An 18,337-nucleotide genomic window follows, 5' to 3' on the forward strand; every position below is an offset into this window, starting at 1 on the left:
ATTGGAAGGGTCTTGGGGATGGGGGATGGGAAGCTGCTTTGGCAGAGCGCTTTATGCAAAATGGAGAGAATGGTAATTGTCTAGTGCTGCTCCAGTTAGAAAGTGGAAGCATAGGAATATGAAGTCAAGGTTTCTGTCTCTAAATCTAGGGCCCCTGACTCTGCAGGGGCTATGTGGATTATCCAGTTCTCCTGGCATTGACAGGTACGGGGATGTATTTCTGCTCACTCACCCGACTTTGATTTCTGTCCTCCTTGGCCCTTGTTCTTAGTTCTAGACTAAGTAAATAGGCCAACGCAACGACTCTGAATGTTGCCAGAGAGGCCTTGAATCAAAACCTGAATCTAGACCCTTGGCCTTCATGGAGGGCAGTGTTATTGAAGAGAAGAGACTAGGCAAGGTCCTTAAGTGTTGTACCGTATCTCCATGTGCCGTGTTGAATACATGGAAGTCTTGGTGGTGGTGACAGTGGTGGCAATAATAGCCACACGTGCTGAGTTGTTGCTCTGGGTCAGGGGACTGTGTCAAGAACTTTCACTGTGTTATCTCATGGAACCCTCCCAAGGAGCCTGTGAGGCAAGTAATATCATTCTTATTTTACACGTGAGAAAAGTGAGGCCAAAACGGTTAAGTAACTAGCCCAAGTTCACTTGGAAAGTAATTAATCCAGCATCACTTGTGTGCAGACCGCCTCACACAAACTCCTGCGCTACCGTATGCTGCCCTCCAGGGCTCCTGACATCTGAGGTCGGGCAGCTGAATTCGCAGCACTATGCAGAAGTTGTCCCGAAGTTCCATACCCAGAGTGCAGTCTATAATGTTAGCAGTGAAGTCATCTACCATTTGTACAGAAATTCCAGTACTTGGAATTGTAATTGTAGCTTCTTGTTACCCCAGAATTTAAGGTTTCCCAGAAGAGCCAGCTTAGCGCCGTGGAACGCGTCACCAAGGTTGTTTCTTCTCCTGGGACTCTAAGGACCAGAGAGCATTCCCGTTGGTTCAGAAAGCTAAGACTTATTAGAAATGTTTAAAACCTTTGAGAAATTACAGCTTGTTCCCTTTGTGTTGTATGAGGCAGATCACATGAATTGTGTAGCTTGTCTGACACAACACAACAGACTGCAGTCTGAGTCCATTTATTTGCAGTAAACATTGCTTCTGTATGTGTTTGACCTACTCAGCCGTCTTTTTTTTTTGCTTCATTCTGGTACCTGTTTTGCATCGGGTATAAGGCATTCAGCAGGCCCATCTGAAGACAAGCCATCAAAACCAAGCTGAAAAAATCTAACCCTGCAGCGTCCAGCCCCAACCTCAGTCTTCCTGCTCCTCATCTCAAGGGGCTGCTTGGTGGGCGGGAAGGACAGGACAGTGCCGCCTGGTTTGGTCAGCGCTGGCTTCCGTCCCTACCACCTGTGCATCTGAGAATGGAGAGTGAGCGCCACTGGGGTGGCCGTTTGTGCTTAGTGCCTGCAACCTTTGGTGCATATCCCGTGAACAAGAAAGACTACCTGATATATAAACCATCACATCAAAGCCAGTGTTCTGCATTCCATTTTAAAGCCATCCTGCAGCAACCTTAATTTCCACCCATGTTATTCTGTGTCTCCTGATTTCATCCACACATTCCTTCTCTTGGTGTGTGACACGTTTGACCCTTCAGACCCTCTTAGCAGGGACCAGATCTGACTTTTGGCTCCTCTCCAACATCTCATGCCTTGGTGGTGCTCAGGGATTCCCTGAGCACATCACAGTAGGACCCAGACACCTAACATCAAACATACACACCACCGCCGGAAGTACTAAAGCAGAACGAAGAGATTTTTGTTATTAGATACTCAAGGAGATTCTTTTCTCCAAGGTCGTACCTCCATTTATCAACACCATCTGGGAGCTGGTCTGGCAGGAAAGCCCGGAAGAGATAGTCAGCATTTGGCTGGAATCGCTCTTGCCCTTTGGTTTCTATAAGGTCTGGAGAATGACTTCACTCCTCCCGGTTACCACAAACACATCTGCACGATATGCAGAGTGAGAGCAGCACAATTTATGATGTGTAAGACTACGATTATGAACTAGGATTTCACAAATCAAGCCCAGTGGAAAGATAACCTGGAGAGTCAGTTAACTTGAAATTGAGCCCATGTCTTTGTGGGGGGTTTACCAACCCTGCCCCATGTGGCCCTTCCTGTCATGGAGCGAGCGGGGCCCTGGGGACCAGACCTCTCGCTAGTTACAGAAATCTGGAACAATTGAACATTGGTAACCAGTCTGATCTCACAGCAGTTGTGTTAGGTCAACAGAGAGTCCTCTTAAACTCTTGAAATAGGACCCCTTTAGGCAGGCTGTAGCCTTCACAACTCCCCCTTTTCCACACCTAGACCCTTTACAGCTTGTTCCCCCTGCCTCTGAGTGTGTCATGTCTGAACAGAACCTTGGGGAAGAGGGTACAGCCCGTCTTTAGCTGTCCTCCCTTCTTCTGTCCTTGACTAAGGAAGACACCAGAAAGGTCAGATGGGCGCTTACTGTGCTGGTCACTCCTGTCCCGTGTCCCATCCACTGTGCCGTCTGGAAGGATCCTCAGGAAGTGGCCCCCGTTGCTACAGTAGAGGAGTTTGGGCTTCTTGTAATTCCCTGGAGGCAGATTAAACTTCTCGGTCAGGGCTGTGAAGGTTGTGATTTCCCCTTCAGCCATGGCTGAGCAGCTCCTGGTTATGGCGCTTTCAAGGCTGTAAGAAATTAAACAACCCTGTAGAATGTTCTTCCAGTGAAGGTGCAGCGTGCACTTTCAAGAAGGGAAGGAGAGCCTCAGGGCACAGGCTCCTGGGCGGGTGGTAACCACAGACTGCCCAGGTGCTGTCCACAGTAAACAGGCCTGTGCCGTGGCCAGTGGTTAAGGAAGGATGGTCCCTGGTAGGGGAGGGATTTTCAGGCATGTCTCACTTCCCAATTGGACACAGCTCTGGACCAGGCTGTGTGTTTTTTAGAACATCAAATTTGATCATTTTGGCGGAGAGGAAAAAAAATAATGTTTTGGTCCCTCCTTCTGATCCACACACATCCTCAAATTAAACGCCGAAGTTGCACTAAAATAACACTCAGGGTCTGGCTGAAACCCACAAATGCCGAGAGGCCAGCACTGAGGTTGTGCCCTCCACCCTCCCACTGTTTTGGCCAGGTGCTGAGGCCCTTGTATGGAGATAGCCCCGGGAGCTTGGGCATGGGAGACCCATGGGGAAGGCGGGGGCGGGGTAGGTGGCGGTGAGGGGCATTTCCGAGACAGCCAACAGTTAATTTGTAAAGGACAGTTCTGGGTTTACTGGTGGGAACAGAACCAGAGCTGGAGAAGAAGGCACGTGGAGGTGTTCAGTGGGGTTTTTAAAGGGCAGTCACTGCCAAAGGACATTTTATGGGGTGGAGCATTTTGAAGGTTCTGCTAGCTATTGCCTGGGTCCACAGCTTCCTGTATATCGTCAGATCACACAGGGAAGACGGTAGTCTGTTCCTGGGACTAAGGCCATCTTCCTCCTAATTATTTTCTAATGAGACATACTTACTGTTGACACAGAGACCACCATACTGCCTATTATAATCCTCTAATGTTGTATATACCCACTATATACAAATTTATATTTTTGGTGTAAAAATGCATCAATGACACCGCTGAGGACTAAAAAGCAAAGCCAATAAACTTTAGTATTTTAAAATATCTACTTACCCCACCGTTTAGGAGAAGGAATTGGTGCTGACTACAAGGACTGTACAAGAAAGAGGTGAAGAAGAGACTGGAGAACCAACATGAGAACTTCATCTTATAAGAGTGAATAGGTGCTCATTGTACACGTTGATTATCAAGTGGCCTTATCAAAATAATGATCATGATCATCGTTAACATATTGTGGGCTACGAGTTAACTCATGTCCTCCTCACCGTAATTCTTTGAGGCAGATGCTCATGTTATCCTCATTTTTTTATAAAGTGACACCAAAGCTTACAGCTGCTTGCTCAGTGGCCTGTCCAAGGTCAACAGCTAGTAAGTGAGCCTCAAAAGGGGTCTGTTGAAAGAAAGCCCTAACTTGCCTTTAATCTCCATGACAAGGTTAAGTGACTTCACTGGTACCGCAGTAGTATTACTAGAAGTGGGGATTTTACCCATTGCCTGGCACATACGTCTGCCCCCACGACCTGATCATTCATTAAGTTACTCATCTGTGACCCAGGTATTGGCTGTCACCACCAGCAGCCTCCGCTTTTGCCCCCATGCATCTCTTCATTTCCCAGAGAACCCAAGTCTCCAGGTGTTAGGAGCCCTGTGAACTTGACGGAAGGCCAGCCAGCCTCCTGCATTTCTCACACTCCCCATCCACGCATCCTTGGAGCGGCCTCATGGAGCTGCTTGCATAGAAGGTAGTTCCATCAGAAATCAAGGGAGCAATTTGGGTGATTTGTTCTGGTGACTTTGGAATTAGGGTTCATGTTGGAAGCCTCCACGTGTTTCCTCTGCTCTAGGCATTTTAATGTGTCTAGTACATCTCTCCCAGTCTACAGCCACAAGGGCTGTGGTTTGAAGTCCCTCCAAGGACCCCCAAAGAGAGTTTTGCATACACCATATAAACTGTCTTTAAAGTCAGACCACTCCAAATATCCCCTTCACATATGGTGAAACTCTGTCTGGCCCTTTTCACAAAGTCCAATAACAGATGGAAAATTAATTTCATAGACATCAGTTTCATAGGGCAGACTGCAGAGTTCACCTTGCACAGCACTTTGCGTTTCCTTCCCAAACCCTCACTCTCTCTTCCAAAGCCCTCTCTTTATCCACAAGCCTCTGAGTCTCTGTGCCCACCTCTGTCTCTCTCACTCTCTGTCATTGTCTCTGTACTCAGTCCTTTTCCGTCCCAGCCTTTCAGTCTTCCTCTCCCTCCGCTTCCTCACTCCGCTCCATTCTGGATCCCCTCAATGTAAAGCAATTTAGTGCTTCCAGACATGGGCATCTTCACCCATCACCTCTCATTAGCATACAACAATGATCCTTCTTCCTTAAATTACAGCTAAGAGATAATCCATATTTTTTTGTTCCATCAGTTTTTTTTTTTTTTTCAAGCACTTACTGAGTACTTACTTAATTTGGTATAGGAGAAAATAATCATATACTGGCCATTTCACTGTACAAAGAGCCATTTGTGTTGTCCATCTTAGACGGGCAGAATTTTGTTTCTTGCTGTCCCTGGATTTTCTCAAATGGAGGTCCCCATTAACCCTGGTTGTGCAGCAATTGCGTGGTGAGGACAGCCTCCCTTCTAGATCCAGCACCCGTGGGGAGTCTCCATTAAGTTGGTTTCTATGTGTTGCATATGGATTTGGCTCTACCCATTTGCATTCTTTCTTCCATCCCACTGGGATGAAGGGAACAGATGCACCAAAAGACTGGCTGAGGTTGGAGGCATCATTTCTGGCCAAGAATTATACTGATGCTCACATTCATGTGTGTGTAAGCCATGAAGCTAAAGGCCCTCTGTCAGAGGCCGGTGGGCATCCCCTCCCCCTTGATTGCATTGCAACCTGGGGTTATACAAGCCCATGCCTCTGTTCTCTGCCTTCTCCCCCCAGTAAGAGGAACAGTGATGGTGTGGCTGCACTGACTTCAGATTTCTCCCATCGCCCTTAAGTTCAGATCCATACCTGAAACCTGAAGGTGACTTGCTGATGCCTGAAAATAAGCCTTGTGTCAATGTGAATTCGATAGACTGTATCAGTGGGATTATGAATCAGCCAAAACATACAAAAAAAATGAAATCTCTTTTTGCTGGTGAAGGGAACTGCAGAGGCACAAAATTCCCCTCCCCCCGTTTAGCTTTATTTACAATTTACCTATATTTTTAGCAGTGGTTGGTCCAGAGTTCCTTGCCAATCTAGTATTGTTAAAGGATAGGAATGAAGGAAGTATATGACGTGATAAAACCATTAGGCAGCAGCCTTACCAGGCCCTTGGGGATTTTCACAAATTGCTCTAACAAATGAATCCATTAACTATGTGAAATCAGGCATTGAGCATAATTTATAAGCCCTGCTTGTGGTTAGTATTATCTTTTTGTTGGCTGTCAGGGGAAGGGGTTATCTGTGTGTGTGTTGGGAGATGGAAAAGACCAAGCCCAATGGACTCCATGTCATCGTCGTGTGCTAAGCCCAGCCCTCTTGAGATTTGGGGCCCTGGGGAGATTTTTCTGGACTTACCAGTGACACTAAAGTGAGGGGAACACCAAGCCTATTGGAACGTCCATGTTCAGCCTGATATATTTTGTTAGCTGTAGCCTCTGGAAGAGATCCTGAACTCTGACACATGGACAGGATGTTAAGTATACGCTCTCACGCAGGAATACGAGAGTCACTTTTCAGTGTGGGTGAGTGAGCAACACTGTACAGCCCCAGCTGCACACACATTGGCTCTGGGAGCCTGGGCAAGTCATTTGTTCCTTCCGAGATGTTTCCTCTAATAATCCCCACCCTGCCTACCTCAGGGTTGTCTGAAGGATTAACTGGGCACAGTATTCATAACACTACTTGGAAAGCTTACAACTGTGACCTGACCTCTAGGAGATACGAGTAAGTGGTTTTGTTCAACTAGTTGAAGCCTGATGTGGTCTAGGTCAGCTGTGATTGAACGCTTAATTTAAAATAATTTTTTCAGTTGGTATGGAAATAGAGTTTTTCCTTCCCTCTCATATTTGGCAGAAATTAGCTAAGCCCCTCCTCCCTCATCATTTAAGCCACAAACATAGTAGAGAAGATGGAGGAGGCAAAGGTAAGCCATCATCATGTAAGAGAGAATCCAGGTCACTGTTTCAGACTCAGTTCTCAGCTTATCGACAGTTATCGAAGGAATGTTGGTGAAGCTTGCTGTTTCTAGGACACGTTAATGTTCAGTTTGGCCCTGGTGACTAGGTCAGAATAGAAGATGTGGTTCTAAGAATCAAAGGAAGGCAAACAGTGATGTTTATTTTTTAAATTTTGTTTTTAACTCCTGTCACTGCTTAAGCAATGCAGAATACCCATGAAGGAGGATATTTTGCAAAGTATATTAAGCCACTGAAGGCAGATGTGTAGACATCCGTTAAGGTGATAATTGGGTATGTGTCCTCAAACCCAGCATATGTAAAACAGATCTCACCTTTGGTCTCAAATATGCCCTAAGTCCTTGATCCTGTATCTTTGGATGGAATCACCCAAAAGCCTTAACTCTGCATTAGAGATATTAATTAACCTTAGAATTTGGTAAGTCAAATATGCATGTTTAAACGTTACGGGTAACTACTAAAAGAAAAGAAATAAAATGCATTAATTCCAGTCAGCAACTGGTAGGGATAAGGGAAAAGAGGTGAAATAAATAAAATTGTACTTATCCAAAGGAATCTAGAAAAAAGAGAAAAATAATAGAACTGTTTTTAAAAATTGCTCATAATTAGGTGGCAGAAATAAATTCAAATACATTTATAATCGCAATAAATGTAAATGGGCCAAATTTACTAGCTACTGGATTTTTAAAAAGTCCATCTACACTCTGATTACAAGAGACACATTTAAAACATGAGGACACAGAAAGGTTAAAAACAAAAGAATGAAAAACAGACACACACACACACAAATAGACACCAGATGTTAACAAAAAACTAAAAGTTGGTATGGCAATATTAATATCATATAAAGTAGGTCTAAGGCAAAAAGAATGATCAGGAATAAAAGGGATCACTGCATAATGGTAAGTGGATCAATTCAACAGAAAGATATAAAAATTCTAAACGTGTATACTTAATGACATAGCCTCAAACTATATAAAGTGAAAATTGACAAATACGTAAAGAGAAGTTGTTGACCAATTCACAATGACGGTGGGGGGTTTTAACACATTTCTGTCATAGATGATAGAGCAAACAGACAAAAAAATATTAAGGATGTGGAAGATTGAAATACACAATTAACATGTTTAATGGAATGAACCATGTAAGAGAACCCTGCACCCCACAATTAGTCAACACCGTTCTTCCCAAGGACACATGGAGCATTTACAAAAATTGACCATGTACAAGGTCGTAAGACAAGACTCAGCACAAATAGAATTCATTTTGTTGAGACTATTCTTTGGTTAGAATAGAAATCACTCCCACCCATCGCACTGGTGACAAAGCCCTTTCATCTGTCCCTCTTTAATGTCTCCTAGCATCACCCTCCCTACTCCATTCTCACTGTGCTGCCTGAGTGCAGGTGCAACACCTTCTCTCACCTGGGCTGCTGAGGCAGGTGGCAGCAGCCTCTCTTCTCCAGCACTGCTCTCTTCCAGTCCACTTTCCACCCTGCTGCCAGGGACCCTTCTAACATGTGAAAATGAGCATCCCTCTCCTGCTGAAGATCTTTGACTGTGTCAGTGGGTTCCCTGCTGCCGTCAGGATAAAACCCAGACCCCACCGTGACCTGTAAGGCTTTCCTCATCTGGTCCCCACCTAACCTTGTTGCCTTTTCTCTTATTGGTCTGCTCTTCTTGGAGTCCCCCCATACCCTCACACTCACCCAGCCACGTTCTCTCTCTCCCCCTTCCTCCAGCCTTCCACCATTGCCTTTCTAAGTCATACTCATCCTTCAGAAATTCGTCTCAGATATTTCCTCCTCCAGAAAGCCTGCTTGGACACATCCCCAGCCCTGACATCCCTACTCTTCCTCCATCCCACGCACACCAGTTCAGATTAGTTGATTCCCTAATGCTCCCATAGCAGCATTCCATTTACTCTCTGTCACAGCACTGGGTGTAGTGGCTGTGCATATTCCCTGCTTAAAGCCTTCATTGTTTTCCCCTTGCTCTGGGATAAAGACTAAGGCCAGAACAAGGCCTTTGGGGCTCTGGGAGGACCAGCCCATGCCTCTTCCTCTGCCTCATTCCTCACCTCTCCAAACTAGCCTTCCACTTCCTTGAAACCATGCATTCCCGCCTACCTGAGGACCTTTACCTATGCTGTTCCCTCTCTCTGGAGAACTGTTCCTCTCCTCCTCCTCTTTACCCCACTCACCTGGTTAACTCCTACTTTTTCTTCAAGTCTTAGTTCAATTGTCAGTTCCTCAAGGAAGCCTTGCCTGACTTCCCTTAGTTGGATCAGGTTCCTCTACTTCTCACGGGACCATTTAACATTTCCTCAGAGCTCTTACTTCAGTTTCTAATTACACCTTCATTCCTGTGATTATTTAATTCATGTCTCTCTTCATGACTGAGCTGTCAGCTCCATGACAGTACAAACCAATCTGCCTTGCTCACCATGGTATCCTAGTACCTGGTAAAATGCCTGGCACTGAATGGGCATTTGATAGATATTTGTTGGAAGCGTGAATGAATATAATTTAACTATATTTTCTTGACGGTCTCCTTCATTAGTCTCTGAGGCCCTGAACGGACACTGTGCCTTTTCTTTCTAGACCCAGCCCTTAGCAGGTGGCTGCACATCATCAGTGTCTTATTCACGTTTGTTGATCAAATACCAGGCCAATCCCATCTCGGGAGCCTCTCATGGAAACATATTATCAGGACACCTAATTAGAAGGTGATGTCCTACAGGTATTAACAGAGTAGCTAAGCCAAGAGCCCACATGTATTTTAATTGGGTTCAAATTAGGGCTGGAATATCCTATCCTGGGTTAAAAGCAGGGCCAAACCTGGTTCCCATCTTGTAGAAGATACTTCCTTACTTCTTCAAAGGAAATATTAAGGAAATAAAGGATCTAAAGGAAGGGGTCAGACCCTTTGGTCTCAAGTCTGACCTCCTTATCTGACCAAGAGAAAGTTGGTAGGGTCTGGAAAAAAGTTCCAGGTGTTATTATTTCTGCCAGGGAGTGTCAGGTTGGCAGGGACCCACTTCATTCCTCTGGTGAGGAAAGGGAGACAGTGTGTTCTTCTTTCTTTTTTTCTGCTCCACCCTTGGTGATCTGCACCAGGTCTGAGGAAGGAATGGAGTCATGGCTGACTGTCTTGGGCTATCACTTCCGCATGCTTCTCCTAAGGCAGTTCTGTTCCATGAGCTGAAATCTCATCTTCCAAAGTTAGCAGTAAACTATGGACGTGGCATGGGATGGACTTGACAGTGGTGTATAGGAGATGGCTCCTACAAGTTTGTGAAAGCCAATTATTAAATATTCATGAATTTTGCGAGCCAGTTGTTGAACCATTAGTAGCTTGAAATTGGCCCCAGTGAGAGTATTTATACCACAGAAAGTGGCAAATGCTTTAAGTCGAGGCTTTTTTTTTTTTCTTTCTCTCTCTATTCTTCCTTTTCTCTGCCTCCCTCCTTCCCTCTCTCCCTTCCTTCCTTCTTTTTTTCCTCTGACTGCTAAACTCAGGTTGGAGTCCTGGCTGGACACTCACTAGCAAATTACTCAGAGCCTCAGTTTCCTCATCTCCAAAATGGGGCCCCATAACTGTAGCTATTGCACAGAGTTCTATAAGTCTTAAAAGATAACGCATGCAAAGCGCTGAGTCCAGCCCTTGAAAACTTGTAAGCATTCAATAGACGTTAGCTTGATTATCAGCCTCTGTATGTCTTATTGTTTAGTTTTGCCAATCATCCGTGCTATTGACTTAGGACTGAACAAACTTGATTTTTAACATTTAGTGGTATTTTAGCAATATTTGAAAATATCATTTTCTAAGTGATAGGGTAGAATTTTTCCTTATCACTGATGTACAGTGAAGCTCTCTTCTCATTTGCTTAGGTGCTCTGATATACTAGTGACCAGTTCTCAGTATATTTCTTGGGTTTGTGTGTGTTACTGTCCAGGATGACAGAGAACCTGTGGGGTCAGTAGTCTTCGTCTCCTGTTCTTTAATTTAGGATCCTTCTAATCCTTAAGAATCCCGAAGTCACTGAGAATAAACTATTCCCTGGCTTCCAGAATCAGGTATTATATCAGGGAGATCAAGATGTCATACTCGGGCTTCCCTGATGGCGCAGTGGTTAAGAATCCTCCTGCCAATGCAGGGGATACGGGTTTGAGCCCTGGTCCGGGAAGATCCCACATGCTGAGGAACAACTAAGCCCGTGCACCACAACTACTGAGCCTGCACTCTAGAGCCTATGAGCCACAACTGCTGAGCGCATGTGCCACAGCTACTGAAACCCGCGCACCTAGAGCCTGTGCTCCGCAACAAGAGAAGCCACCGCAATGAGAAGCCCACGCACTGCAACGAAGAGTAACCCCCACTCGCTGCAACTAGAGAAAGCCCGTGCGCAGCAACGAAGACCCAACGCAGCCAATAAATAAATAAATAAATTTATATTAAAAAAAAAAAAAGATGTTATACTCTGGTTGACAGCTTCTACTCAGCACCTGCCAGGAACAGGATGCTGCAGATGTCCTGAAAATTTACAAAAGAAAAGAAGGGGAAAAAAAGGAAAAGAAAAAGAAAGGCCTGAAATCCCTAATCTGTAATTCTGAAATGCAAAAGACTCTGAAAACCAGAAGTCCTTTCATAACTCAAATGTGGCAAAACCTGACCCAAAGTGTCCTTAGACTATTTAAAGTCTTTATTCTACTTCGTGTTAATATTTATATAATCTGGTGCAGAGGTACTGACATGCTTGATTATAGGCTACTAGACCAGCGTCTACTGGAGTTGTTCCATAATATTACAGTATACATACCATACTACCTTTCTAAAATCGCCCAAATTCTGGATTCTGAAACATATCTAGCCCCAAGTCTTTTCAAATAAGGGATTCTGGACCTGTAGTAGAAATCACAGTGTCTGCCTTTAAGGAGTTTACAGTTTGGCCCATACCAGACTCATCAAGCTGTGCTTCAGATAAGAGGGGCATAGATGCTTAGAGTGTAGCCGACAGGAAGTAGGGGATGTTCATCTAATTGGGCTGTGTCACCCAACTGCTCAATCCCAGCCTTAGCTCTCGTACTCCTCAAGGAAGAGTAGAAAATATGAGCAGACATATACATTCTGAAGACTCTCCTCCAATATCCTTCATTCCTTCCCTTGATTATGGATCTTTAATTCTCTGCAGTCTGGCTTCTCCACCCCTAAAACACTTCCCCCATAGAGCCTCATTTAGTTGGAGGTCAGGAATTATTTTAAGTGCTTAGAGAAAACAGCCTCCACTCGAGAGGAAAAAGAGAGCGCTCCCTGGCGCAGCGGTGTGCTCTGCGGGCCCCAGTTCTGTCTGAACTTTAATGGTACACCCCGGGCCAGAGCATCCTGCAGGCACTTAGCCATCCTGAAGACCTGCACACATCTTCAACGGAAATATCCTTCCTGCAGGCTGACGCTTTAAAGCCCTGGGGCTTCGAGCCAAATGCAAAGTGATTCTGCAGGGCCTCTGGCAGCCCTTGCCCCCTTAGTCTAGCCTTCTCTTACTGATGTGTCTCCAAAAATCTTTTGAATCTGTTGTGCAAGTTACAGTCTCCAGAACCAGCCCAGCAAGGACATTCCTTTCTTGAAATCAGCAGACCTTCCAGCTCATAGAAAGAGAGTCTGTTTGCTGAGTCTTTTTTTTTTTTTTTTCCTCCTCTCCTGACCTAGAAAATTTGGCTTCTCCAGACTCAGTCTTTTGAAGCATGTGTTTGTTATCTCTTTGGAAATACTGAGGGCTTGCCCTACCATATGTTTCCCAATAGCCTCCTATGGACATACCCGTAAATAATAAAATGTGTCCATAAATACTAAAATAGTGACCTTTTCTCGAGCATTCACTGTGTACCAGGTACTGTCTTAAGTGCTTTACATACATTATTTTTCTTTTTTTAATTTAACAGCTTTACTGGGGTATAATTGCTTTACAATGTTGTGTTAGTTTCTGCTGTATAACAAAGTGAATCAGCTATATGTATACATATATCCCCATATCCCCTCCCTCTTGCGTCTCCCTCCGACCCTCCCTATCCCACCCCTCTAGGTGGTCACAAAGCATCGAGCTGATCTCTCTGTGCTACATACATTATTTTAATTAATCTCAAAGAAATTCTGTTAGGCAGGCACTGCTTTTTCTTCCTTCTTTGTTTTTATAGGCTGGGAGGTAAATGAATAGAGTAATATTTTCTATGCAGTGATCTACCCTAGCCAGTTTGATGTCCCAGAGTTTAATTAACAGAACAGGGGAGCTGCCCTGAGCTGAACTCAAGGTATTGCTTTTTTTATTCCGCATTTTGCAGTTGCGGACACCAAGGCTCAGAGAGCTGCAGATAATTTGTCTCAGGTCACACAGCTACATAAATGTGAAAGCTGAGAGCTGAAGGGAGGCTTTTATGACTCCATAGTCTGTGATTTGAATTGCCAAAGAAATGTGGGAGAGAGAAAAAAATGCCCCTTGGACTGAGTGTTCCTTAGCTTTTGTACTCGTTTTACTCCACCAGCCTCCATAGCTCACAAAGCCCCGTGGCCTGGGTTCTGCAGGAGGTACTTCTTTTCCTTGAATGAAGGCTTTGCAAGTTTCTGCCTTGACACATGACTGTCATCTTCCACAGCGGTACAGTGGCCCCCACCAGCACTTTCCTGATTGTCACTGTGATGCTTCCCCAAAATGACCCAGTGTTGGCCAAGTCCGTCTTGGCCTTTGTCACGGCAGGGTCATTTGCCTTTGCTTTTAAAGGGGCTGGGGTGAGGCCAGAGGCCACTGGGTAAACTGAGTAAAAGATCTTCCTTCTTGACTGGGTTGGAAAGGCCATGAAAAAGGGAAGTTCTCATAGACACGGCTTTTGGTTTCTGCTGTGTCTTTAACTACTTGCATGACCAGGCAAGTCATTTAATCTCTCTGATCCTCATCTGTAAAAGGAAGCTGTTACGAGGACCGATCCCATCATGGGGCCATGAGGAAGGAATAGAGTGAGGCCTGGGAAGGGCCTTGCAATGTAGTGAGTGCTTTGGAAATAGAAGGTATCATGAATATTATTAATAAGAGCCTATGTTTTAGCATGTTGATTATTTTACATTTTTATAACACTTGGGGTTTCACAAAGCATTTTATATGAGTAAACAAGCATCTTGGGGTGTCTGTTTTATAGACTCTACGTTAAGTACTTGATAATCATTTCGTATTTGCTCTTTCTGCTGTTATACCGGATGGATGAACGGCTCTCCTTTTTCTTTAGCCAAGAGGACCGGGGCGCCCAGAGGCTGAACGGCTTATCAAAGCAAATCTGTGGCTTAGCCAAGAATAAAACCCTCAGTCCCAAGACATCAGTTTATCCTGCTGCCTCTCCATGGGGCAGTCTTGTTTCCAAGGGCCCCATGCTCACTCAAAACATTCAAAAATAAAAAATACAAAACTCCCATTTCTGCCAGAGAGAGATATCCAAGCATCTCTGGAAAAAGAGTTAGCAGTCCTGGCGTGCGGTTTTGTGTTGTAAGGTGCTTGGATACGAAAGAGGAACTGTAAACCCCATGGAACTCGTTTTACATGTCAGAGTCTATTCTGGATTTTGAAAGCGGGCCACGGAGGCCCCAGCTGTGCCCCAAGAGCTACATTCCTGCAGAGGCGTCCAGTGCCGTGCAGGAAGCGGGCGGGGGAGGGGGGCCCAGGATTCGCAAAGGGACCCGGTGGGTGTCACAGCCGAAGGGCAGGAAGAAAAGAATCCCCCACCCCAGCGCCAGCCTTCCAGGGCCTAGTTTTTGCAGAGCCTGCATCAGGACGTACAAAACTTGTTTCCTTCTGCATTATTTCTTTTTAAGGACTTTGGCTATTTTTAGAGGTTCCTTTCACTTGCCAATTCTCTTTGATCCCACATGAAAAGTCCAAAAGGGAACAGTCTTCAGTTTGCACTGTTTGCCCTGTTTCAGCACATCTGATAGCTCTCGGGTCCTGTGACCAGGTCACTGTCACTGGTATTCCACACACAGGTCCACACGCAGCTCGGCTATTGGCAGGAACCAGGTGGGCTTTATGGGAAGGAGATGGAGCAAGAGAGCATCACGAAGGCCCCGGGAAATGACTGGTGTTTGATAAGGGATGAAAGAGCTTGGAAGTGAGTTGAAATCTTCTATCCAAGAAGCTCAACTAAGACAGAAATCTGCCCCTGGTATCTAGCGTCTCCAGGGATGTGCACATTGCAGTCAAGATGCCATTTATCAGAAAAATCACAATGATAGCCCGGGACCAATAATGAGGACAGTACACTCATACGTCAAACATGGCCTCGCGGGAGTTGTCTTTAATTTTGGCAGGTAGCCGGAAGCATGGTTTGCCCTCCTCCCTTCCGCTTCTCATGGTTTCTCTCCTGGTTTCTTTCTTTTCTTCTAACTGACCTTTCAAAGCCATTAATATCCTCCACCATCCACTGCTCCTCTCTCATGTTTTAGAGATCAAAGCACCATTACGTTGGGTGGGGTGGTTTGAAAAATGGAGCACTTCTACGTTACTGGCCTTTGAAAGCAGATTAGGCAACAAGAAGTAAGGAGAAACGTCAGAGAGACTTCTTACTTCTCTGGGCTGCCATCTTTTTGCACATAATTCCTCTTGACTTTCAAGGAGCCTACATTCCTTGGCTCCTTGACATTGTCATGTTCAAGGGGCTCCTCTGGAATTCGATAAATCTAGACATTTAGGTGGGTCCATGGGGTGGGGCGGTCAGAAGGCAGAACACTTCCTAATGTTTTCATGATAATGTTTTCATGATATTGTATTCCTAAACCCTTGATGGTGTGAATAACTTTTCTATGGATTTGTTTATACAGAAAATAGATAAATAAATGGGTGTTGCTTTTCAAAACTGTTCTACATAGGAGCAGGTCATCAGGTTGTCAAGTTTCACATTCTGTAGGGAGCTTGGTTGATCTGATTTGTAAAAATTCTTAACAGCATATTTGGCAGCACGACTGTTCGGAGCCTCCCTGTGTCTACTTATGTTGAGCCCACCCTGTCTAGGGGCGATCCCATCCCTTCCCTGTGTGTTTGACCCAAATGTGTTTATCGTGTAACACAGACCCAAATGTGTTTATTGTGTAACATTTATGATAATTTATGATTTTATTTATGTGTTTGCTTACTTGTTATTGTCTGTCTCACACACATTCTCTCTCTTTCTCTCTCTCTCTCTGTCTCCCTCTCTCTAATGGAAGCCTCAGGAGGGCCCAGATCAGGTTCCTTTGGCTCACTTGGTATTGTCAGCACCTAGATCTGTGCCTGATGCATAGTAATTGCTCAGTAAATATATGGGAATGAATGAATTCAAGAAATATATTCTGAGAAAAGCTGTTGGGAAAAGGTGTAAAAAAAACCCAACTTATCAAAGATATTCCCTGTGGAAGAAGGTGATATTTAAGGTTAGCTTCCTTGCTCTACCAATCCTTTTAAGCAAGATGAATAGCACTTTTTAGAGGATAGTGTTTGCCAGACTTGGAATCACTAGTTATTCCTATAGGACTTTGAAGAAACAATGGAAGGCCCATCACTTTTTCTTTCTCTTATTTTCCTTTCTATCTATTCATCCTTCCTTTCTTCCTATATTTATTAAATGCCTATCAAGTATATGCCAGGCATGGTAAAACAGGGGTAATAATATACCTACCTTAGAATTGTTGTGAGAATTAAATGAGATAATTGTACTTAACAGTTTTTGGCAAGGTATCTAACATGTTAAGAGCCTGATAAATTTTAGCCATTAACACTACTGTCAGAAATATTTATGAAGCCACTATTTTGCACCTTCTGTCTGAATCTCCAGAGTAAGGAGAAGGGATACTGTCTAAACCATCGGGGAGCTTGTGATGATTTATGTCATTAGTTTTCTTTCCATAATACCTACTTCAGAGCAGAGGGTTACATGGTGGCTTGTGTTACAGGTGGGGACGGTCAGCTAGACAGGACAAGAATGAGGAAATGAACAAAATGTCAAACTTTTACGTAGAGACAGGATCAGTTACTGATTTTTTCCTTTTGCCTCAGCTTCCTTGTATGGCTTAGCACAGCACTGATACTGATCCTTTTTTTTAAAAGAAATTTGGTATTTTGTTCATCATGGACTTTTCTGCATTAAATTTGATTTTTTTAAAACCTTGCATTAAAATAGTATTTCTCTTGATTTCTGAGTAAATTTTGCACCTGAAGCAAGTGCCTCCCTCGTCCCACCCTGGTCCTAGCCCTGTTAGCTAGTCAACCTCTCTAAGCTCTCATGATCAAGCCCTTTGACTCTAGTTAAGGGCTATTGAATTTATGTTCTTATCATCCACTGTCAATACCCAGTCCAGTGCACTACCAGCTCCTGTCTTAACTTCTAAAGTAGCCCCCTCTTTTGTTCTTGGCCCCTTCCAGTCATTTCTATACACAGAACCAGATCTTTTAAAACCTGTATCAGATGATCACTCCCTGGCTTAAAACCCTCTGTGGCTTTCTATTCCCATAAAGTAAAACCCAAACTCTTACCCTGGCCTGAGACCCTATGACCTGGCCTGACCTCCCATTCCTCCCTCCCTTTGCCCGTTATGTTCCATCCACTCCTGTCTTCTCTTAGATCCTTGAGTCCACGGTGGTCTTTTCCACAAGGCTGCCTTAGTACACATGGTTCTCTCTCCAGCAATGCCCTTCTCGACCTCTTTCCGCCTTGCAGATGGCGGCTGAAGTACCACCTCCTCAGAGGTCTTCCCTGACCTCCTCGTCTAAGTTCTGTCCCCCTCTGCCTCTCTTATTCTCTTCTGTTGCCTCTTGTTCTTGCCCTTTTCAACACATCCCATCATTTGTAATTTCATTGTATGTCCATCCATGTGTTTACTTGCTTGATGTCTTTCTCCCCCGACTCGCCTGTAAGCTTCTGGAGGACAGAGTCATGCTTATTCACCACCTTCTCCCCAGCCTCTAAACCATGCCTGGCACAGAGGAGTGGCTCAATCCTTTCTTGAGTAAATGAGGGAGGGAAGGGAATGAGTGAGTAAATCAGTCTTCAGCTTGCAAAATCTTGACCTAAAGACTCTGCCACACACTAAGGAACGATGGGACACTTTTATGTCACATTCTGCTCTCTTGTTGTCATGAACTTTGCTCTTCTAAAGCAAGTGTTTTTCCTCTGGATTATTTTTATAGAAAAAGAGAAGCAAATATAGAGATAATTATTGATTCTCACTCATCAAGTCCCTGTTCCCTATCACCAACATCCTCCTGAGAGCCTGCTGCCGAATTCCTGGGAACCACAGGAAATAAGTCCACTAACCACTTGAAATGCTCTTATAAAAATAGACCGCGCTTGACCTTCTTCCTGTGGAAGGGCCTCTTTCCTCAGGGCGAACATTACAGAGAAATTCTGTCTGCTCTTAGGATCCTCCTTCATCCATCAGTCTTCCAGCAGGACTTAATCTGGACAAGCTTGGAATCCTGTT

The 18,337-nt window shown here is 44.6% G+C and overlaps 1 protein-coding gene, 1 long non-coding RNA gene and 1 other non-coding gene across 4 annotated transcripts in view; 1 reads left to right on the forward strand and 2 right to left on the reverse strand.

Annotated features, from left to right (window-relative positions):
• The window catches only part of FGF1 (fibroblast growth factor 1), a 102,964-nt gene that overhangs the window by 20,540 nt on the left and 64,087 nt on the right, over positions 1–18,337 (reverse strand). For both annotated transcript variants that reach the window (XM_068536089.1, XM_068536088.1), the window contains one exon: positions 2,521–2,723. In XM_068536089.1, the coding sequence (XP_068392190.1) occupies positions 2,521–2,689 (169 nt within the window). In that variant the 5' untranslated portion in view covers positions 2,690–2,723. The remainder of the gene's footprint in view (positions 1–2,520; positions 2,724–18,337) is intronic.
• LOC137759634 (uncharacterized) overlaps positions 1–18,337 on the forward strand; it is a 142,006-nt gene that overhangs the window by 8,982 nt on the left and 114,687 nt on the right. The gene's annotated exons all lie outside the window — the stretch shown is intronic.
• LOC137760352 (small nucleolar RNA SNORA36 family) lies at positions 13,034–13,157 on the reverse strand. Its single transcript, XR_011073306.1, has one exon. It is a non-coding gene; the product is annotated as a small nucleolar RNA SNORA36 family (small nucleolar RNA).

The sequence above is a fragment of the Eschrichtius robustus genome, chromosome 2 (assembly GCF_028021215.1).
Source record: "Eschrichtius robustus isolate mEscRob2 chromosome 2, mEscRob2.pri, whole genome shotgun sequence".
Classification (NCBI taxonomy): Eukaryota; Metazoa; Chordata; class Mammalia; order Artiodactyla; family Eschrichtiidae; genus Eschrichtius; species Eschrichtius robustus.